The 23244-nt window shown below is 44.3% G+C and overlaps 1 protein-coding gene and 1 non-coding gene across 2 annotated transcripts; both read right to left on the bottom strand.

The window, feature by feature from the left end:
* Window positions 1-3698: 3698 nt before the first annotated feature.
* Window positions 3699-22459, bottom strand: Pigr (polymeric immunoglobulin receptor). Its single transcript, XM_017795646.2, has 11 exons — window positions 22326-22459; window positions 14209-14306; window positions 12944-13288; window positions 10403-11053; window positions 8840-9172; window positions 7991-8314; window positions 6898-7078; window positions 6418-6539; window positions 5734-5865; window positions 5569-5627; window positions 3699-4690 (listed from the first exon to the last, which is right to left on the bottom strand). Exons 2-11 carry the CDS (start codon window positions 14246-14248, stop codon window positions 4595-4597), a joined length of 2283 nt encoding a protein of 760 aa, XP_017651135.1. The 5' UTR covers window positions 14249-14306; window positions 22326-22459; the 3' UTR covers window positions 3699-4594.
* LOC115068506 lies at window positions 20614-20744 on the bottom strand. The gene has a single exon (XR_003847856.1). It is a non-coding gene; the product is annotated as a small nucleolar RNA SNORA63 (small nucleolar RNA).
* Window positions 22460-23244: the final 785 nt, after the last annotated feature.

Here is a 23244-nt window from a genome sequence, read left to right as displayed (position 1 = left end):
GTTTCTCATGCTATTTAGGAAGGGTAGAGACCGCAGTAGCAGATACAGACTCCACAGCAGTCCTGGTGTTAGCTTTCAGTAGTGGACCCTTCTGTGCTTCATGTGTGTGTTCTCCGTCAGGTTCAGAGACAGCAGCGCCATGGTATTATTGGCTTGGAAAAACATCATTAATAGTTTTCTAGAGCTAAGAGAATTAATAACTAAGAAATAAAAAAAAGGAGTGAATGGGAAAAGGGAAATAGGAAATTGTTTGAGAAACTTAAGAAAAACAAAAGAGAAAATGTTATAGGATAGGTGCAGGAAAAGAAAGGATAGTCATAAAAAGCCTATTTAGATGAGACTGAAGCTGAAACAAAGCAACCAAGCAATTAAAGCACAAAAGTAAATAAAATTTAGAATAAAGAAATAAAGTGAAATAGAATGTATTACAACATTAATCAATGTTGTATCCTAGTTGGGATGAATACAGTTTTTCTTTCTCCCTCTACTTGTATTTTATAGCAGTCTTTGTGGGGGAGAGCATGGGGACTTCAAACACGTTAGATCAGTGTGTCTTCACTGCTGAGAGGAAATTCTGCGTGGGGTTCTACTCTCTTCAGGAATTTGCTGCTAGCTGCAGTTCCATCTCTGCTGTGCTAGGGATATACTGTGCATGCGGGGCTTTCTGTGAGGTGAATGTGGGAGCACACCCATACTTGGGTTTACTTTTGCCGCTGGGCACTCTCTTCTGAACTGAATCCTGACTGTTTTTGTTGCCAGTGTCCTACGTTTTTTGAAAGTGTTTTATTTATTATTTTTTATTTAATGTATGTAAGTATTTTGCCTGCATGTATGTAACTGTACCATGTGTGTGCACTGCCTGCGGAGGCCATAAGAGGACGTTGGATACTCTGGAATTAGAGTTAAGGACAGTTGTTACCTACCATGTACATGCTGGGAACAGAACCCAGGTCCTCTGCAAGAGCAACCTGTGCTTTTAACTGCTGAGTCATCTCTCCAGCCTCAGTGTCCTATATTTTTTGTCTGAGAAATCTTTTGTCCATCAGGGAGATTGTGTTCCTGTGTTCTCATTTGTCTTGGCAGTGGAAGAGGTGGTGTGTTCTCAAGTTCCTCAGGCTAGGTGCCCTCTGGGTACTTTCAGGGAGTCTCAGCTTAAAGCTTCCATACAGTGCTTTCACCAGAGTCTCCCAGAGCTCTGGCTTTTTCTGACTACAAGGTATCTAGTTTCTGGTTGTAACTGTAGTCTAGCCAGTCTTTCTCTATTATACCATTGCTTTAAAAAATATTTTATTTATTTATGTGTATGCGTGTTTTGTATGCATGTATGTAAGTGTACCACATGCATGCAATTCCCCCAGAGGTCAGAAGAGGGTATTGGGTCCTGGAATTGGAGTTATGGATGGTTGTTAGCCACCATATGGATGCTGGAAACTAAACCCAGATTCTCTGCAAGAGCAGCCAGTGCTTTTATCCACTGAACCATCTTTCAAACCCCATAGCTTGCCACTTTTGTGGTGCCTGTTTTCAGGGGAAACTGTGCCTCCCTGGTAGCTACCACTGACTGCAGCCCGTATGTCACCGTGGCTTATGTTTTTTGCTCTGGGTCGACTGTTTTTGTTTTCCCACATTTTTCTACTGTGCTTTGTGTGTTTCCGGTGCTCTTCAGGTCTCTTATAGGAAGTCTATTCATTTTTATCTTTTTTTTCTCTTTAGTCTTTTTGAGACAGGGTCTCCTTGTAGCCCCAGCTGGCCTGGAACTCGCTATGTAGAACAGGCTGGCCTCAATCACAGAGATCTCCTGTCTCTGCCGCTCAAGTTCTGGGATTAAAGACACACGCCACCACGCCTCACTCATTTTTATCTTTACTCTTCTCTTTCACTAGGCCATACAGAGGTAACTTCTAGTCTGTTATCTTACCCAGAAATCTTCTCTTTTACATTTATTTATTTATTTATTTATTTATTTATTATTTATTTATTTATTTATTTATTTATTCATTCATTCATTCATTCATTCATTCACTTTTGAGACAGGGTTTTGCTATATAGTCCAAGCTAGGCTAGAACTCACAGTATTCTGTCCTCAACCTCCCTGGTGCTGGGATTATGTGTGTGTCACAACAACCAACTGCCTTGGAAGAGAATCTCTAGAGCACATTAGTGCACATGGCTGGATGATCTCTCTTTTGATTGTCAACTTGGGCCACTGGCCTCAGTATGCCTTTTATATAGTGTGCCCTCTCTCACATAGATAGTATTGTTCCTGAGACAATCCCTCATTATTTTTATGGCAAAGAGTCCCTAGCACAGTTAAAGTATTTTAGGGGAATGGGTAGAGGTGGGGTACACTAGATGTTTCTCTGCCTTAGGAACAAGCTTCATAGATTTCAGCATAGGTGGTTCCTCTCTAACATTCAATATTAATGTCTGATGTTCTTGGAAGAAGTGTTCTTGAACAATTAGAGATTAAAAAATACTTTATAAAATAAAACAATTGCTTTAACACTTGTCTTAAGAACTAATGTACAGTCATACTGTCATATAAAGGAGCTTCAAAAGATAATTTAAGAACTTGGAGGAATTTTCCTTGTCATCAAATATTTAAGCAGTTCCCTGACTGGTTAGTGGTCATTGCTAATTTGTTTATCACTGTTAATCCCACAGTTAATCCCACAGTTAACTGCTTCAAGTGGACTGAATGTTATCCAACCAAAATTCAAGTCCTCCTGTGAACCAGCTTCCTCCTTCATGTGGAGTTTCCTCAGGAGCAGATGGCCTATTGATAATACCTAGGAATAATATGAGATCACCTGTGGTTTTAACGACATTTCTTGGCCTTTGCTTGCAGGGATTAGGATAGGCTATGTGATAAGCTCAGGGTTGGGATGCTGGCCATTGGAACCTCTACCACAGGCAGAGAGCCCTCTAAGTGACACTGCAAGCAGCTTGGGAAATGGAATGGGATGAAGATAATATTGTGATAACAAGTGACACATCTTATAGCAAGAGCTCTCTTGGAATGACTTGCTATCACTACAGGAGAAGCTAGAGGGAAATTAACATTCTTAGTCACAGTCACAGCATCTGTCTTTCCTGCTGGGGAAGGAACCTAAGGCTTTGATCTAGGCCAGGGCCAAGGCATTAGGACTCAGCACTGCAGCTGGTAGGCCAGTGAGGAGACTGGAGAAAGACTGATGATCAGGGAAGGAAGTATCTGTAGTCAAAGCATTGTGCTTAAGATCTTTTCAGCCCAGCCTTCGTTCTGGCTGAGGCTGTTGATTTGGACACATAATCTGGGGTACCTAAAGTAGAAACCAGAGATATGGTGAACAAATGCAGTCTGAGTCTCATTGGTGGCAATCATGGCCTTTAATGATTAATTAAGTGATATTTCTGATTTGTTAGTGTGCTATAGGTGCTGGTTGAAGTGTAGAGCTCAGAGAGGAAAAGTCCTTCAGTTTGACTTTTGGTAGATCAGCTGCCCTCCTGGCTCCATCTTCATCCTTTCTGCTCAAAACTTTTCAAATACAAGGAATTATAAATGTTTGTCTGTCTCTTATAAATGTGACAGTAAGGGATAAAGCTAGGCTGGGGAAGATAAATTTCCATTGATTCTTCTTTTCTTCCCCTTCTTCCTCCTCCTTCTCTTCCTCTTCCTCCTCCTCTTCCTCCTCCTCCTCTTCCTCCTTCTTTTCCTCTTTCCCCTCCTCTTCTTTCTTTTGCTTTGAGACAGAGTCTTATGTATCTCAGGCTGGTCTCAAACTCCCTATGTAGCTAACGATGTCCTTGAACCTGTACCTCCTGATTGCAGGGATACAAGTACATCCACCATGCCTGGTTTATTCTTCTCATTCTAAAATTCTCCCTCCAATAATGAGAAAGGGTTTGTAGACAGATCCCAGGTCAAGAGGGTAGGAGCTGTCAAATCTGGTTGGATACTAGTTTATCTCACTGGGTGCTCTAGAGAAAATCTCTTCCCATCTCAGAACTCCTGTGTCCCTACTTATGAGATGGGAAGATATCTTAGACTGCGGGCGTTTTATTATGTTGTACAATAAGGGCAGAGGCAGGAGGTATCCCTGGTGAGGATAAAGTGGTAAGAAAGAAACTGGGAGATGAGTCCTCTTTCAGTGATGTTTACAGAAAGACTGAGGATGGGATCCCAGCCTTTAGCAGACACCTGGATGCTCATATGTTTTCAGATGTGTCTTTTGAATGAAGAAGAGAGGAAGGGAAGAAGGGAGAGATGGAAGGGAGAGACAAGTGACATTGACACGCCATTATAAAGGTGTGAGAGGCTCCACATGTCTCTCCCTCCTGAAATGAGCCCCTACTCTGAACCCTCTGCTTTCAGAGACCCCTTCTGAGATTTGACTTCTTAGCTACACATTAATCTTTTAACAGAGAGAAAGCTGCAGACTGGAACTCCTCACATCCTCTCCCAAACAGGTACAATTAGACCAGGTTTTGATGACCGAAGAAGGGACCAGCACACCTCTGATGACAGGTAGGTGACAGGTGAGCACAGGCTGTGCTTGGATCAGTGTGATTCTGAAGTTGATTGTCATGGGCAGGAGCAGGAGGTCAGCCCTGCCTAGGCTTCTTTGGGGCCATCCTGGACCTGGGCAGCTATGTTGCTGGACTGGAGCAGGAAGGCTGAGTAGGCCATGTCAGCTTCCTCCTTGGATGACTAGGGAGGAACAGGAGAGGCATCAGTGGAGCGGTTGAAAGGGAGGGCATGCACTTGATGTCCTGAATTCACCATCTCTGCTGGAGCAACACAGGCTGACATGAAGCTCCCATGCTTAGCAGGAAGAACTAAATTCTGAGAAATGGAAAGTTGCAGCCTCTAAAAATATCTCCCACTGTCTCACTACCTCCTTCTGCAAAGTGGGGTGGAACAACCTGTATTGGCTGGGCCCGTCCCTAGAAGCTACGTGCCCATAGTCCACATGAGGAGGCCCAGGCTGTTTTTGTCTCTCCACTAGCCTAGAGAGGTAGCTTTTCCGCACCATGCAGCTGGCAGGGAAGTCATCTCCAGGATTAACTTCATATCTTAATTGGGCCAAATGCAGGGTCTCTGGAAGTATGAGGGGAAGCATATATGGTAACAGGTGTCCATGCCTCAGGATTGGAGGCAAGGGAGCACCCTAAAGAGCCTTTTATATCCCAAAGGCAGGAGTTGCCTCTTTCAGGATTTGTGACACTTGGTTGGGGTGAACAAGGATTTTGGGTTATGATCAAGAGACCCACTATGAGTGAATGTCTTCCAGACCCAGGCAAAAGGCTAGTCCTGAGGAAATCTTCAAGGAAGTGACCCATGGAAAGGCCCGAGGGCTCATAGCACAGGAAGACCATCCACTTAATCCCTAGTATTAACAGTGACCTTCCCTCCTGTGCACATATCTCCTGTAGATTCACAGCCTACTACTGCATCCCCCTCCATCTGCAGCCTCAGCTACATCAATATCCGTGTTCTGGGGTCAGCCTCTGTGTGGGGATGATTTTGTCTTGATGTCCAACTGTAACCCCAATTCTCTGTCACAGCAGAACCTCCTTCGCCCTTACCCTTTTCGCTTTCTTAGATTCTTCAGGCTCGGTGGTGATGTCCCCCGTGTTCGTGAGATCTGCATGGACAGAGTGTGGTTAGTCCTCACCATCCCTGGTCCCTCCCTCAATCAGAGCAGGTCCAGTTCTGCTCTCCTGAGGACTGGGCATTCTTTCAACACGTACCATCTTTTCCTTCAAGAACTGTCTCCTGGGTGTCTGGAGAGGCCCCCATGTTGTCATTGCCACCAAAATCCCTGGAGTTCTCAAAGTCGGACATGCTAATGTCTGTTCTGTAGCTTCTTATTGAAACCCGGTCTGTTTGGCAGAGGAGTTGGGGTGAGGATAAGACCAGGGTCAAGGAGAGTAGGATGGGATACCCTCCCTGAGAGGACCTGCCACAGCTGCAGGACACCAAGGAGTAGAACTTCTTGATGCTTGCCTCTAACTCCCTCCAAAGCAAATGAAAATGATCTGACTTCCTATCATGAATAGTCAAGACTATGAACTTTACCAGTTTATGACTGAGTACACAGCACTCCATTCTTTCCTAAATCAGCTCTGTGAAGTAGTTACTATTGCCCTGTCTTGAGTCATGAGGAAACTGAGGAATGAAATGGGATATACCAAAGTCACATAGCTGAGTAGTGAATTAACTAGGCCAGAGCCCAGGTCCTGGTAGTCCTGAGCCTTGAGACGGCCTTCTCCAGAGACCTTATCTGTACAGCAGCACTCAGTTAAGAAGAGCCATATCTTTCCATCTGTTCTCAGTATCTTTTATACGAGCCTATGGGAAGACTGTGATGGACAGCCGAGCTGGGGCTAAGGCCTCTGAGCTGGAGGTGGGGTGGGGAGCATCCTGGTACTCACCTACATTCTTCCTGTGTCGGACTCTGGCTACCCACACAGCCACAGCCCCTACTGTCAACACCAGACCTAGAGGCACCAGGGTGGAGACCAGGGCTTTGGAACTCCCTCTTTGTCCATCAGAGCTGCAAGAAGGATTAAGTCAGTCCATCACTGAAAGGGAGGCTTGGGGTTCAGTTTGGATGTGTTGGAAGGCTGCCCCCAGCTGGAATTCTTTTATCTACTCTGTCTTTTTGACACCACCCCTCAAATTTCTTTTTCCCAAGAACTTTCTAGAACTAGTAAGGCAAGGACCAGGCCTTCTCTATACCTCAGGCCTGCGAGACTGAATTGAACTGCCCCAGCCATGAGAGAAGGGGTGAGTAACTTCCCCTTCCCCCACAGCATAAGCCTGTCACTGTTCTCTCTCAGACTCTGCTGTTTGGACCTACTGGTCTAGCCTTGGCCTTTGGAGTGTTCTCTGAATGGTGATCTACTACTTACCTGCCAACACCCACAGATGCTCTGTTCTCATGAGCTTGGTCTCTCACTCCCTCTACCACTTTTTCCTCTGCAAAAAATCTTGGGTTCAGAATGGCTTTGTTCTCATTCTCATTGACACTCGATTCTATTACCTCTTCCTCAGGAGCAATGTTTGCATGTGTTGGGCTGATATGGCGTGACCCTGTAGCAGAGCAAACAAAGGCTGGGTTATGATCTTTCCTCTGTGTTCTTAACTCCTCAAGGTTAGGGAGGAATCACAGGGTCAGACCTCAGGCTGCTGAGGTGCAGTCTGGAATGGCATTAGACCTGGTAGTCATGTCCCTTTCTAGTGCATCAAGATTATTTCTATCTACCATTACCTCACTGTTACCAGGTTTATTTCCATCCTGAAGGATCTATGTCATGGATCCAGCTGTGATTATAAGCTGCCTTCTTACTTAGAGACAGTGAGACATTTCATAGTATTGAAACCCTGCCCTAGGAGCTGAGTATGACAGGGCTGCCTCCAGGCAATAGCATAGCAACCGGCCCTAGTGTCAGTCTTGCTGGACTCAGACTTCTTGAGATTTCCAGGGGCTAAAATGCCCTCACCAGATAAGACATCTCATATGACATTTTAAACAGAGGCCGAATACAAACTTACTAGACAAGTTTGCATTGACTGCTTTTTCCTTTACTCTTTTGATGTTAGGAAATTGAACTTAGGCCTAAGCACATGCTCTACACCAAGCTTTATCCTCAGCCCTGTGTCTTAATTTTCTTGATTGAAATGTAGGCATCTAGCCACCTTTTGAGAGCAGTCTTTGTAGGTGGAAGGAAAATGAGTATATTGCATGTGAATGTGACTTTGAAATCGTTATATATAAAATATCTCTAGATATAGAGGGGACTTTCTGGTTTGAGGGGCACCTATATGACTTGGCCTAACACTGAGATTAAACAGCAATCCCACTACTATCTTGCTTCCTACTCTTTTGTTCCTATAGTAAAACTCAAGGTCTACTCCTGTTTGAGAAGCTTTTAGGCAGAGACCTTTGGTGAACCCTGCCATGGGGGGTACTGTGGGGTGCAGGGGCTGTCCTTGGAGACTTACCCCCTGTTGCCTCTTCAACTGCCACATAGACAGCTGCAGTGTCTCCATAGTACTGGCCTTCTTTCACCCCACACCAGTACCAGCCCTCGTCTGTCTTGCTGACTGAGTTCAGGGTCAGGGAGACAAGGCGGCTGCTCTGGTCACAGCTCACAGAGGCCTGGCTGGGGCCTTCCTCATGGCTAGGCAGGAAGCTGCAGCCCTTGTTGCTCCACTTACACCAGAATTTCTCATAAGAGTAGAATTTGCATGGATAGTGGCAGGAGAGCTTGAGAGTCTCTCCCAGCACAGCAGTCACATTCTGGGGTACCTTGAGACTTGGTTCTCCTAGAACAGGGAAGGAAGAAGAAATAGGAACAGAAATTGAGACTTGGATATGCTGCAGGGAAAGGACTGTTGTGGTTGTGGTGATTTGTCTGCATTTTCCCTGTGTATAGCATGGTAAATAAATATATATGCTAAATACATAAGAAACAGAAGGATATGCTAATATAAAAATCATTGATGGCAACCGTGATCAGTCCAGAGGCTACTATGGAATTTACAGCCTTGCTCACTGACTTCTGTTTGTTTTTCTTATGCTAACATTTTTTCTAGACTTAATGCAAAGAGCCACCTTCAATCTTCTACGTCAAGTGACACCTGCTTATTGAAGGGAGGCCAATGTTTCTGATATTGGGAAGTGATGATTGAAAGGTGGGTGTTTGTCACAGATATGAAAATGTGACAGGCGGCCTTCCCTACCCCAGCATGGGGGGAGGCGAGGTAGGAAGAAGGTATCTGAGAACGAGACTGCTGCTGATGAAGCAGTCTTGGGCCTTTTCCTCCTTCCCCATCTGGTCCAGCTCTCACCGTCAACGACCTTGAGTTCTAATGTGGTCCTCCAGCGAGAGTCGCCATTGGTGAGACACCAGTAGAAGCCAGCGTCCTGAGTGGTGAGCTGGTTGAGGATGACAGTGTAGGTGCCGTTGCCCGGTTCTTTGTACAGTGCAAGTCGGCCCTCATACTGCTCTTGCAATAGCCCCTCACTCTCCACAAGCAGTGGGCAGCGGCCGTTCCCAGTCCCTTCCCAGCGACACCAGTACTTGAGGCTGCTGCTTTCCTTAGGGTTGTAGGGGCAGAGGATGGCCACAGAGCCTCCTACGACACCCTTCACCACAGAGCGACTATGGGGAATCACAGTCTCTAGAAGCATAGACAAAGATGACACATGAAAGGACAAAAACACCCAAACAGTCTTACACATCCCAAGCAACTTTCTTACCATAGTCTCCACCACAGAGAGAGACAGAGAAAGAGAAGTTTAGACAAATTGCCTCCCTACTCCTCAGAAAATGAAAAAGATTCGCTTCATGTCACAGTCCATAGCTGGAGCCTTGGAACCAGACTCCAGGGTCATTTACCACCAGTGTGGATATCTCATTCCTTTTTTCCCACCTTGTTCTGAGCAGAGAATGGAAGTGTTTAAGAGAGAATGTTGGCCCCTCTTGTTTTGATATCTTACAAAATCTCCCTCTAGATAAGTTTTCAATCTGTTTCTTATCTTATCCTACAAAAATGTCTCAATGTGTTGTACCTATAATAAGAAAATATATTTGGAATGGATTTGACTTTAAGTATAAATTTTTGGCATAATTTCAGTACTCAGAGACCTTGAGAGTTGTCTCAAAGAGTACAGCATATAATGCTGGCATCCAGAGAGAACCTGGGGTGGCTGAAGATGTCAGAAATGTGATGAGCCCCCAGAGTTGAGCTTTGGAAGGTTGTATTAGGAAGATAGGCCCCTTAAGGAAAATCCATAAGGATAGATACTTTGAACTGCGAGTACTAGCTTGCTACTTCTCATGAGGACAGTTCTGTGTGAGGTGCTCCAGGGAGAGAAAAAATGGGGTTCTAATTATTTTGCCATGTCCATGGCTCACAGAAGTGTGTATGATGAGCCAGGTTGTGCTGAATAATAACACTAAGAGCTGTGGGAGTGGAACATTTAAGACACTGGGGCATTGTTTTCCAGGAATCTAGAAGAGCAGGGTATGCTAATGTTCTCCCATCTGAGTATGAGGGATGTGGCATACACCCTGCCTGCTCAGGAGTTGGGTAGGATGGAAGGGGCATATGGCCTACCATGACACTGAGTTCATCTGTAAGTTATGGCTCCAACAGAAGTTTTACTGTCCTTATTCCTATTAACCAGGGATAGCCATCAACAGACCCTTGACAACATAAGAATAATTGGGATCTAACATAAGGTAGACAGAGGCTGCATTTCCTAGCTCTCCTGTACTGCTTCCCATATTGTATTGAGTTCAGGGCTGCCCCTGACATTAATGAATACACTCAGGGAGCTAAGCCAGTCTCTCATCTGCCATCCTGTGTTACCCTTCTTACTTCCCTTCTCGGGGGCAGGGAGCTCACCTTCATTGATGAATAGTTGCTGAGCCTGGATGGGCCAGCCTTCCTGAGGCAGACCAGAAGAGTGGGCTCCGCATAGGTAATGCCCTGCATCTTCCTTTCTCAGGCCTGTGACCAACACACTGAAGCGGCCATTGCCGTCTTCACTGAGCAAGATTCTGCCTTCAAAAGCAGGATCCTTCTTCCCCAGGGTATTGATGACCACATCGCAGGTCTTGTCACTCACTCGGCACAGATATTTGGCCTCATTTGCCAACTCAAGGCCCAAGGCACAGTCAAAAGTCACTGAGCCCCTCAGGTCTCCATAAATCAGCTCAGGCTCAGGCTCTAGCACCTGGAGGTCAATATTCTTTTTGTCAGCACTAGAACTTTCCCCAGCCTGGCAGACATACATCCCAGCATCACTGGGTTTTAGGTGATCAATGATGACCTTGAACATATCTTTGGAAGTCCCCGGAATAAGAAGACGAGCTCTGTCCTTAAAGTTAGGGTTCACAGTTCCAGCAGAATCAATGACTAACTCGCAGGACTGGTCTGTTTTCTTGCAAAAGGACTTCATCTTAGGAGAATTCTCAGGACTAAAAGAGCAGTTGATGGTCACTGTTCTGCCCGTATCCACTGTGTAGACATGAGTGTCATCAGGGAACTCAGGACCTGTGGAATGAGGAACAGGGAGAATTGTAATTTCACTGTTTTGTAACATAGGATCATTTGCTATTCCCTGTGATGTTCTGGGTGGGCTTATGACCCAGAATGCCCTCCTCCCTAAAAGGGCACTGTCAGAATTTGTTGGAGCTTACAAAATGATACATGAAAGTGAAGGCCTCAAAAAGCAAAGCTTTTCTCTGACATTCTCTTGCCCTTCTGTTTTCCGCTTTATTTTTCCCAAAGGCAGGCCATAGACTAGAATTCTTCTTCAAGGAGGGGTGTAGGAACTATGACCCTTTTATCAAAGCCATCCATGAAACCTAAAAATATTAATCTAACCTTCTCTCATTTTTCTCTGTAACAGCTGGTCAGAAAGGCATTTTTTATCTACTTTCTACATATTAAGCCCTCCCTGCTGGGGGTTTCTCCCTAATATCCAGGAAGAAGAAACGCTGCAATTGCGAGGCCAAGAAGGATTTGCCTAGACGTGTCTTGACGGGCTTATGGCCCTCTATCACTACTTCACGCCTGCTCTGGACTCGCTCATCTCTATTTGGCCATCACTACCTCATGGAACCCAAAGTCCAATAAGATTTTTTGAGTTGTTGTAAAGTTGTTGTATGTAAAACTTGGTTAAAGGAAGCTGTGTGTTCTCTGGTTAACCTGTCATTTGTTATGGAGGTGTTAGCTATGACAACTATCATGAGTGAGGGCATCAATTACCCATTCATCCCCTCTGTCTTTCAGGGCCCACCTTGATTACCATCTCCTTCAGACAGATTTCCCCAAGTTGGCACTAATTTCTCCCTTCTCTGTGTCTTCCTGAACTTCTGTATCTGTCATTATATCCAATCTAGGCTCTATCTCTATAGACTGGAGAACACAGACATTTTCCTTACATTTGCCTTCCCTGCTGTGACTGGCTCAACACCGATTTTTGACAGTTTCCAGATTAACATGTGTGGAAATGAACAGACTAAATGTAAGTGCAGAATTGCAGTACATCTCAATTGAAGTTTCTAAAATTTACAGTAATCCAAATATTCCGGCCTGTTTTGTAAGCAGCAAGTCTGCTATTGAAAGTGTTTAATCAGTGTCTATATTCTCAGTATCTGCAGTGTTCTCCTAGATTTCCAGATGGGATCAACTGTGAGTACTTTTCAGCTGTTAGGATCTGTGGTGTTATGAATCTTCATCAGCATAGAAATACCCTCTTTATTTGGGGTACAGTTGATGATATACACATTTCAAAGGAGCAATGCTATCTTCAGAGTCCCTCCAAATTTCCTCCTTTTAAACTTTTTCTTTTAATTTGTCCCCGACAATTCAAAGTGCCCACACTATTGAACTCTTGTCAGAAAGCCTTAGTGACCCAACTCTTCGGGGTCCTGGTGATTGGTCAAGAACTAAGAATCTATATTTTTTTTATTATAAGAATCTAATTTATGCTGATAGTTCGGATGGACTAATGGATCTCATTAAAATCCATTTATAAAGAAACTTTCTGTGACCCCCAAAACCTTGATATAAAGGAACATTGATGGTATGAATTTAAGAATTCTTATAAATCTCTTGGTGCATTTTCTGCCTCCTGAGACTTCGTGTCCCACCTCTATCAAATATAACAAGAGCAATCATCTTCCTAACACCCATCTAAGCTAGGGCTTCAAGATACCCAGAAAGCCTAGAAAGGTTTATTCATTTCTACTAGATAGGCCTCATATGTCTTGATTCCGTGTCTTATTATGAAAGGTCTTTGCCTCAGGAGGGAGGTGACTAGATTCTAGCCAGGATACCCTTCTGCCAGGAATTCTTCCCCAAGCAAGCTCTCTCATTGTACCTGGGATAACTCCTCCTCACTTTCCCCCCAGAAGCCCAAGGGACCTGGATCCTTACCCTGGCTGACTTCCAGGCTTACAGCAAAGAACAGGCCTCGGTTATTGATGCCCAGACCACACTTGTAGCTCCCAGAGTCATCCTGGGTGAGATGTGCAATGTTCACCACAAATGTGCCATTCTCTGGGAAGTTGATGAGGTTGGCTCTGCCTGCATAGTCCTTGGAGACGTAGCCGTTTGAGGAGATGAGGGTTGTACAGAGGCCATTGGCTCCCTGCCGACACCAGTACTTCCGGGTGTGCCGGTTGACAGAGGTGTCTGGGTAGAAACACTTGATGGACACAGAATTACCTTCCACACTACTCACTTCCTCAGGGCCAAATATGGGACTTTTCGTGGAGACCACTGTGGGAACAGAAAACAAGAGTTTTCTGAGACCTGAGGAAGGTCAAGTCTGCTGAAAGGATCCACATAGCCACACAGGAATGCAATTATCTAATTAATGTGTATGCCTTTAGTTGATTATATTTACATGATACTACATGTAAGCTAGACATCTCCTTTACTAAATAAAATGGTTGCTTAATCATAATTCAATTCAATTATAATTTTAATTCATTAATAATCTTTTCAAGGACAATGAATAACAAACATATCATTTTTTTGTAATTTTCCTGTATTTCTTTTTTTTTAATTTTATTTATTATTTTTATTTTATGTGTATGCGTGTATTGCCTGCATGTAGGTACATGCACCTGTGTCATGCAATGCCCGCAGAGGACAGAAGAGACTGTCAGATCCCCTGGAATTGGAGTTACAGACAGTTGTTAGCTGCCATGTGCGTGCTGGGATTCGAACCTGGGTCTTCTGCAAGAACAGCTACTGTTTTTAACCATTGAGCCATCTCTCCAGCTCCTATTTTCTTGTATTTCTAGAAACACTTTGTAGATTGTTTCCTTTTATCCAAATGAAAACAGTAAGGGACAGGAAGAATAATTAATTCCTCCAAATCATATAATTCATAAAAGTGTTTGGTTTAAGGTCAAGGTTAATTTTTTTTAAGCTCCAGAGAAGGTATTTCACCAATTTTCTTAAAATTGGGAGTTTCATCTCCATCCCTGCTTTCCAGTGCTCGTTTTCAGACATGACCTTTCTGTGTGGCCTCTCTGTGACCCTGTCTTATAGAAATTCACATCTTGTGAGGGACAACCTTGGGGATGACTCTGATATCAGTGTCCCATGGAGCTGGATCCTAGGATCCTAGAAGCAAGGATTCTGGGAGGAAGGTGATTGAGCTCTGGGGAAGCTGGGCCCATCAGACACACCTGGGAAGACAGCTAACAGGAAGGTGAGCAAGAAGAGCATCGTTGCTGGTGGCTTCCAAGGAGGCTGTGCCACTTAGTCTGACTTCTTGTGTAAGATGCTGAAAGACAATAATCAAAAGGAGATGAAGTTGTGTAACACCTATTTGCTTTCTATCTTTAGTAGGTAATGTTTATCCTGTTGAAAGAATGAACGGATGAGAGGTGCTTCCTTCCTGATAACAACTCCCAGTCCCTTACCCCACAGTGCAGTCCTTCTTCAGTAGCTACAAACACCTTTTGTCTTCTTACCTGAGCACCATGTTCCTTTGGGATAGGGACATTGGCAACATTTCTTCTGCATCATCGTCCAGGAGACAATATCGGGTACCCCATAATATGGTCCCATTTTTTTGTTTCAGCTGCCCTCTCTATATCCATGGATGTGGAAGGGGCTGACATATTTTTGGGTGTGCTCAGATGAGTAAACGGAGACAGGAAAATGCAGCTTAACAATTTGTAAAGGTACACAAGGGTTTGTGAATTTCACACAAGAATTATGTGGAGGGGGCACTGTCAGAGTGGGGCTGCGGGTAATCTGAAGCCTGCTTTGTATGGCTCCAGGGTCTGTGCTATCTGCTTCTCCACTGTATTATGCCTCAGATCTGATATTATGCCTCTGACGCTTAGTCCTGTGATTTGGAGACTAGAATATCTTTGATATCATTCATTTGAGCTTTATAACTTCCCTTTTAAAAAGACACAAAACGATCTTATTAAGAATCTTGGAGAGATGGTGGCAGAAGGAGGCATGGGTGGGTGGGTGGGTGTGCAGCTCCCAAAAGACTGAGTGCGTGTGCTAGACCATTTGAGGAACCTTATCACATGTGATGAACATTTTCCTGACCATGGGTACTTGTATATTGATCTCAAAATTCTGAACTCAGGACTTGGCAAGTAAGAAAGAAAATAATTGGAGAGCCAAGAGGGCGGCAGCTTGGCTGCGGCACTGGAGCAATGGTGGGGGTGGTGCAAGGGCTTAAAGGACGTAACTCCAGTAAGAAAATATCTTTTCACTTGCTCCCCTGGATATGGAGGAAGATTTGAGGACAGTGGACACCAAGAAGGCCAACGGAGTCCTCAACCATGAGGAAGAAAACACTTCAGCTTGACCACCCATGTCCTGGCAGGCAGAGCCCTGCCCTCAGTCTGGCAGTCTGTGCACAGTATAGCTATGCCCTTGGCCTGACTGCCTACCACCAGGGTCTTTTGGGCCCCCTGGCTGCTGGTAGCCAAAGTTGAGTAAGGAGGCCAGGCTGTGGGCACAGCCAAGAGGTGGTTACAACCACCTCACCATGCCAAACCTTGCTGGGAACTGGGCCTGTGAGCAGCCATTGCACAGCACATCCATGTTTGACTGAGCCATCATCATCATCCAGTGGCTGTCAAGACCTGGCTGCAGCCCTCAGCAGTAATAGGAACCTGAGAAGTCTCCAGATTTCAGAAAATAAGTTGGAGGACATTGGTGTAAAGCTGCCGTGTGAAGCTCTGAAACATCCCAACTGCCACCCAGACTATCTTGGGTTGGAGGCCTGTGAGCTAACTGCTACCTGTTGTGAGTAGTTAACTTTTAACCATAGTAAAACCCTGTGGGGAATTGCCTATTGGAGAACACCTTGAACCAAAATGGTCCAAATGATGTCCTAATACGGCTAAAATGTAATCTGCAGGTACTTGGACTGTAAATAACTGATTTTGATGAGAAAACCCAAGTGTTTCTCATCTCCCAGAAAGAAAAATCCCTTACTGACAAGCCTAAACAGTGTATAAGAGAAACAGAAAACAAGTGTGAAAACTCCATTCCAAGAAATCTGAGTGTATTCTGACCCAAAAACATGTATGAAGGAAAGGGAGTGGGCCTTTATTTTACTTTGGTCCACCTGTGTGTAAGAATTATAGATCACTGACACTATGATTTTTTGGCACCCAGTTCAGAAGTGTTGTATAAGATGGGTAGGGTTTTTCATTTGCTAATAGAGGACATGAAGTCAGTGGTGGGGGTGGTACGGTGAGGGTAGAGAGTGGGGAGAAGGGGGAAGGGGGCTTGAATATGATCAAAATACATTGTATGAAATTCTTGAATCAAGAAAAATTTTAAAGAATAAGCATTTTATGGGAAGAAAATTAGGAACTTGAGATGTGACTCAGTTATGGGGTCAGAGACAAAAATGTAGATGTTAGTCTTTTCTGCCTGGTGAATTCTGGAAGATGAAGATGGAGAATCTAGGCAACCCCTATTGACTTTGTACATAGCCCAGGACTAGAGAGGATTGGGGCCCAGACCTCTTTTTGGCTGCACTATCCAAGGACCCAAACCATACCCTAGAGGAAAAGGAGAAAGGAGAGGGGAATCCCTTTTTCCCAGCAGACTTTGAGGACTTTAAACTTTGGAGTGGATTTGACAGAATATTTAAAAGAGAAAACAGTGATTATAGGCCCTAAGTAGTAAAGAGCACCCAATAAAGATAAGGAATTGTAAGCAGGAGGGAGCTGGGGCATTATCTCTTCTCTTAGCTTGGCCCTAAGTCCTGTTCCCAGAGACTTCCTTTACTAGCTGAGCCAAAGGCAATAGAATTGTTTATCTTGGTTATTTCTTTTCCTTAGGGGAATTTCCCAGCAAGAAACCCTTTTATTTCCTTGTGGAGATAAGGGTAGTCTGTTTCTCTGGTTCCTTGGAAGAGTGAGGGCAGAGGGTGGGACAGACATGAGTGCCAAGGTAGCAACTTAAGGTTTTTTTTCCGCCCTGGTTAATTGCCCCATACCTTCTTACCAGGTCAATGATAAACTCCTGGAGTGAGGTCTCAGCCAAACTCAGCCTAAGCTGGATGTGATTAGGTGCTGGCAGGTCATCTGGGTGGTGAGAAGCTCAAAGAGCCTTGTCTTTGCAGTAACAGTTGGGATGGGTGGCGCAAAGTACTGAGGGACCTAGCATGGGTTCCTTCTGCTGGCCTTGGGTGCAGTCACAGGTGGGAAGGACAAATGCTTTGAACTTTTAAGAAACCAAAGTAGGAGTTATCTTTTATTTTCATCCCTGTCCTTGCCTCTAGAAATGCAAATTTCATACTTATGAGTCAGGATTGGATCTTCTCACTATGTTTTCAAGGACAGGAACTCTTCTTTGCCCAGAGTTAAAATTTGGAGCACTTTCTCTGGTAGCAGCCAAAACAATTTTGTGCTTTGAGAATCAGGAAAGACATTTTCATCTCAGTCAGACTTTTTTTCCTGAGCCCAGTTGATCTAAGTCTCAGGGAGGCCACAACCTATAGGTGGTTGGAACCAGCTTAGAAGAGAAAGGAGAGCAAGAGCAGAGAGCGTCCTCAACCCCTGCTCTGTGCCAGAACTTTGTTAGGCTCTTCTCTTGTGTAATTTAGTCTATTGACACAGAAACCTGTCGAGGCAAAAATAACTCTCACCCCCAATTCTTTGTTCCAAAGTGGTAATGGTTTCATGAAGCTTTTATAGTAACAGAACAAAGAAAGCCATAAATCAAGACATATTTCAACTACGTTGGTGGAGACATCAGGGAGGGGCGTTACAACAAAGCGGTGAAAAGTCTGCTGTAGGCCTTACGTGCTCTCTCACAGCATGCCTAGCCCTTGGATTGGTGGATATGAGGGGTCTATTCATACATTCCACAGGGTTTTTATCTGTCACAGGATGTTAGGTCCAATATAGAGGAGGGTAATAAATGACTACAAAGCTAAGCTAAAGATGGCCCAAGATAATTTGGCTTTGGACTTCCCATATTCCAAACTCTCCAGTCATTGATGTCCTGATCAGTCAATCAGCCTTTTCCAACACAGCTTCTTTCCAGGAATTCTTGTTTACCATCTCAAGAAGTAGATGATATTATCTTTTTGCTGCCTGTGAGAAACCTAAGAGCCAAAGCCTATAGCACATTAGAATCAAGATCGCTGTTCTGTTACAACCATGTGCATGAGCTGTGATACACATGCTGATACACCATGCTTAAAGGCATCTTTTCTGGTCCTTAAACTAAGGTCGAAGGGTTTGCTTTTGTTTTTGTTTTTGCACTGATGAAGCTGATATGGTCCAGAATTTTCTGTTTACTAAGATTCCTAATGTACTTATAACCTGTGTCACTATGACTGTAGATTGGGGCAGAAGTGTAGGCCATGCTGGAGAGTAGCGTTTGTTTCCTTACAGATCTACTTTAGTTAGCTTCCCTTTGGTTCTTCAGCTCTCAGTTCAAACCTTTTTTCACTCGCAAGTGTCCTTTTTTTTTTCCAGAGGAAAGCTTGCCCAGGCTTCTGTCATAGTGTAGATTTTGGTGAGGCATCTATTCTGGTATCCCTGAAGAAACCTGAAGTCTTCATCTGTTTCATTTCAGATGAAGGTTAGGTTTGAGCTCTCATAGCCCCCAGGGGCTTCAGAGGGGACAGAGAACATGAGTTAAGGAGACTGGAAACCAAGCTGACAGTTTCTGACAACACGGGACAAACTTGGAGGAGTAGGAAGCTCTGGGGTTAAGAAGAGTAAGGAGAGGCTGGTTTGGTTGGATTATTTTTTCTCCTCGGCCTGTACTGAACAGTCTCTTCTCCTGTTTCCAGGAGAGGCATTGCCTAAATTTCTTTGGAACTGCCACATTCATCTGTCATGGAGAAAGGAGTCGAGCACTGACTAGTATGAGCTTGAAAACTAACGTGAAGAGAACTTTGAGGGCAGAAGAGAACCTAGGGGTCCAACATCCTACCCTACCATGGGGTATGAGGAGCACTCTATGTCTTGGGCAGAATATACTGTCCCAGGTTTTCCATCTATAAAATGAGTATAAGAATTCTTGACTTCTCTAACTTGAAAGGGGAATGCTTTGGGATGGGAGAACATGGGGGAATATATAAGGAAACACTTTAACTAGCATCAGGTACTTTTCAACTGAAAGAGGTTACGATTGCACGTAAGCAGAGGAGGGTGGGGTGGTGTCTGTGTACCTGAGCTTCATGGTTGCTATGCATTTGATTGAGCGGCTCAAGCTACCGACTCCTCCAACTTGGCTTTCATGTCTCTCAGTTGGGGGCTGTACAATGGGGTAGCATATTTAAACTGAGGCTACGGATCATCATCTATAAACTGGGGCTAATTGTGCATCATATAGAGTTGCTATGCAGATAAAATAATATAATGTCAGAAGAGTGACAGATTTAAAAATGTTTTCACTCTTTCCCCTCTAAAATTAATGACGCCTCTCTCTCTCTCTCTCTCTCTCTCTCTCTCTCTCTCTCTCTCTCTCTCTGAAACAAAAGGGGACTAGAAAGCTGTTAGCTGGACTACCTTTCAAGACTCAGAGTGAGCTGTCCAGGTTGGGCACCATAACTCAGCAGGCAAGCACTGTGGCCTGGGTTAGAGGAATGCATGCAGAGTTTTTCCAAGGGCTTTACTGGTATTAACTTGTTTAATGCTCACAGCTACCCCAGGAAGTAGGATAGGAAGTACAGGTGGATAGAAAATTTCCCCAAGGTAAGAGTAATAGAGGAAGGTACCCAACATTAATCCCTGGCTTCCATGCGTGCAGGCACAGGCAGTGCACTTGCATATACACACACATGCATGCACACACATGTACACACATGCTCACACTAAGATGATAAAAATTAAAAATACCAAAAGAAAGAGCAGAGACTCTTAGTCATTCTGCTCTTGCTTTTAGAGGAAGTGATGGGAAGAGGAAGGAGCAGGGAGGCCAAATTTAGAAAAAAAGGTTAGATTGTTCTGTCCTCTCTGCCTTTCACAGGAAAGGCAATTCTGTGAAGGGACACTTGATCCTAGAGGTAGGTGCCAAGAGAGAAACTTCTCCTTGAAAAATATTAGCTGTTATTTTTTAGCATCAACAATAGGTAGGGCGTGGTACTTTTGTTTCCTGTATCTGGGTGCATAGATGGCAAGACTTTTTCATCTCCATTATATCGTGTCAGTGACAGTGACTCTGGGACCCTAGGCTTCTTCTACTCAGAGAGTTAGAGAGAAGAGCAAGACAGGGATGATGGTCTCTGCTGAATCCAATGCATGGATGGTATGGGTTGCGTGCCCCTTATCCAGGATGCTTAGCACCAGAAGTGGGTTTCATTTTTAAAATTTTGGAATATTTGCCTATATGTAATGAGAAGCTTTGGGGGTAGGACCCAATCTAAACATGAAATTAATTTATGTTTCATATGTGCTTTATGTAAATATCCTGAAGGTAATTTTATATATGTTTAATGTACTTATGTTTTGACACTCATTACATGAGATCAGGTGTGGAATTTTCTACATGTGTTGTATTAGTTCTCAAACTGTTTTGAGTTTCAGAGCATTTCAGATTTCAGAATTATGGATTAAGGGATGTTCAAATTGTAATATTTTTTTGACATGTATGGGACCAAGTGTCCCTGGCTGCTACAGTTGTCTAGCAGACAGGTATAGTAAAGAAAGAAAGTTGTTTTGAGCAGGGAAACGACACTTAGAGCACTTAGCAGCTATACTGCACTTAAATCCTGTTTTGTAATATGTGTTTTGAAACACAGTCCCTCTGTGTAGTCCAGGCTGGTTTCTAACTCACAACCCCTCCATTCTTCCACCTTAGCCTCCCAAGTGCTAGGATTATAGGTATGTGCCAATATATATATATATATACTTTTTAAGTGGCTTGTTTTTATAGATAACATAAAAAGTCTTTAAAATCATATCAGAAAGGTTACACAGCATCTTATTCATTCTTGCTGGATGACTTTACATCACTCAGCTGTGAGGTAGAATTATAATGCCTACCCTTCCAAGCTCCTTGGTGTTTGGGGGTAGGAATGAGATGAAGCTATGAATTCCAGGGTAAATGGATTTACTAAATGGAAGGATTGTGGTTTTTGTGAACAAACCCCATAGAGATCGAGGTGTGCTAAGACACAGACGGTGATCATAGAGCTGTGCTCTCCTGACTCTTGGTTCAGCTCTTTTGCTATATCACCACATCTAGGATAGGGTGAAACATGAATGGAAAGTTCTGGATAGGGCTCTGACCTGACCCTCTACTTTCAGCCACCAGATAGATGCCTTCTACAGAAACCTGGGAAACAGGTCCATCCTTTTAGATGTTAAGGAAGCACTAAATCACTTAGTGAAGGGGAAAAAGTGATGACAAAAGCTACCCCACAAAACATGTGCCTCCTAGGTGGCACCAGGCACAGTGGCAGTTGCACAAATGGGTATGAGACATAGGGTGAAGCTTGGCTGGCTGCTGTCCTTCTGGGCTGGCTTAGGAATATTGTCAGGGTAGACAGGGTTGAGGGGGCTATGGTTAACGCTTCCTTGGATGCTGTGTTAGGAGCTGAATCATGGCTTATGGCTACTGCCTGTGCTTGGAAAGTGGCTCTGTTCCCCTCAGTCTGCAAGTGCCTTGTTTTTTTTCTTAGAGCAAGGCAGCGATACCATGGTGCATACTTGTTTCTAGTGGTAAGAATATGTAGAGACAAGTCTGCATTGCAATTAGAAATTATTTCAGAGTCTCTTAGAAGCCCAGAAGCAGGAATTGAATTTCCTCCTTGGAAAGCTGGAAGAGGCTATGTGCTTTATGTGTATCATCTGAACCCAGGTCTGGTGCTCCATTAATCCTTGAATAATTGAACTAAATTTAAAACTACCAAATAATTGCCATATTGCTCTAGAGATTACAAAACTATTTCACATGTATTTTCTCATTTGAACCCATATAGATAAGGGGTGATATTTGTTATTTATGTTTCCATTTTAGAGATTAACACTGAGGTTCAGAAAGATGAGGTGACTTGCATAAATTAATAACTGTGGAAGAATAAGGGAGTTTGGGGACTAAATGTCAAGGGAAGAGTTATATATGCTGGCCACAGACATTCCTTCTTTCTCAAACCCACCATATTTTGCAGAAAAGAATGGGGCATGTCTGTCCTTGTCTACACCACTGGCATATGCACCTGCACTCCTCTACTACATAGAAGCACTCAGTCTGTCCCCCTGCCCTCACCCCTCTCCATGAGATGGGAGTGTGAGAGATTACCAGAGCTGTGATTCCAAAGAGCATCCTGTCCCAGGATCCCAGAGCATACACTTACGTTTAGCTACTTCCTTCTCTCCCGTCGATCCAGTTTCGGGGTACAGTCTGCCAGCCAGGGTGACCCCTGACTCTCTAGAAGCTACCACCAGGGCACCGGTTACTTCTGCCAAAAATGAAACTGCTCTCTGCCTGCCCCACACCTACCTGGCTCTTAAAGGGCCGCTCTCCCATAGGCAAGGCTGCTAGCCAGAGCACGTGACTCCCACAGATTCCCTTACTTTCCTGACTGGCTCCACTTGCTTTCCCATGACCTTGGGAAGATTCTGTTACTTGGGCATCTTCCATTATTGCAGTTTCAGGATATAGGACAGAATGCCAAATATGAAGATCCTGCTCTGCCACTTCCTAGCTCTGTGGCCGTCTGCACTTACCTTCCTATTTCTTTTCATCTGGAAAATAGGCATAGCAATACCAAGTATACAGGTAGAGGACATTGGCAGATACTAGATGTAAAATGCCTAGACCAAAGCTTGTGTAAAGTTGACACTCACTGTAGTGAGCATGGGTGGCAGGAACGACCCTGTGCTTGGTCTCGTGATCACTAGGAATTGCTTTGTTCTTATGACTCCCTAGGAAATGGAGCACACCTTCTGCAAAGCCCCCTTTTTGGATCCACAGCTTTTGGAATGTTGGGGGGACCATGCTTCTTCCCTCCTAACACCCTCGCTGAGCCTGGGCTCCCTGAAGCTGGGCTGACCTGGGAGCTATGCTGCATAGGGAAGAGGACGCCCACTGAGCAACTGAGGTGAGGCAACAGTGTTCTTCCTTGTCATAGTCCGTGGAGGTGTCCCAGGCAGGACATGTTTGGGTCTCCAAATGATCATAGCCTTCCTCCGTCACACAAATAAAGCCCACTTCCCAATACACACATGCTCCCTTGCCTTGTCATCTCCCAATCCCTCAGAAATACTGTGCAT

This window comes from Nannospalax galili, unplaced genomic scaffold, assembly GCF_000622305.1.
Source record: "Nannospalax galili isolate Female #2095 unplaced genomic scaffold, S.galili_v1.0 scaffold309, whole genome shotgun sequence".
Lineage (NCBI taxonomy): Eukaryota > Metazoa > Chordata > Mammalia > Rodentia > Spalacidae > Nannospalax > Nannospalax galili.
The sequence above is the reverse complement of the archived record's forward strand: the minus strand, read 5'-3'. Positions and strand labels throughout refer to the sequence as shown.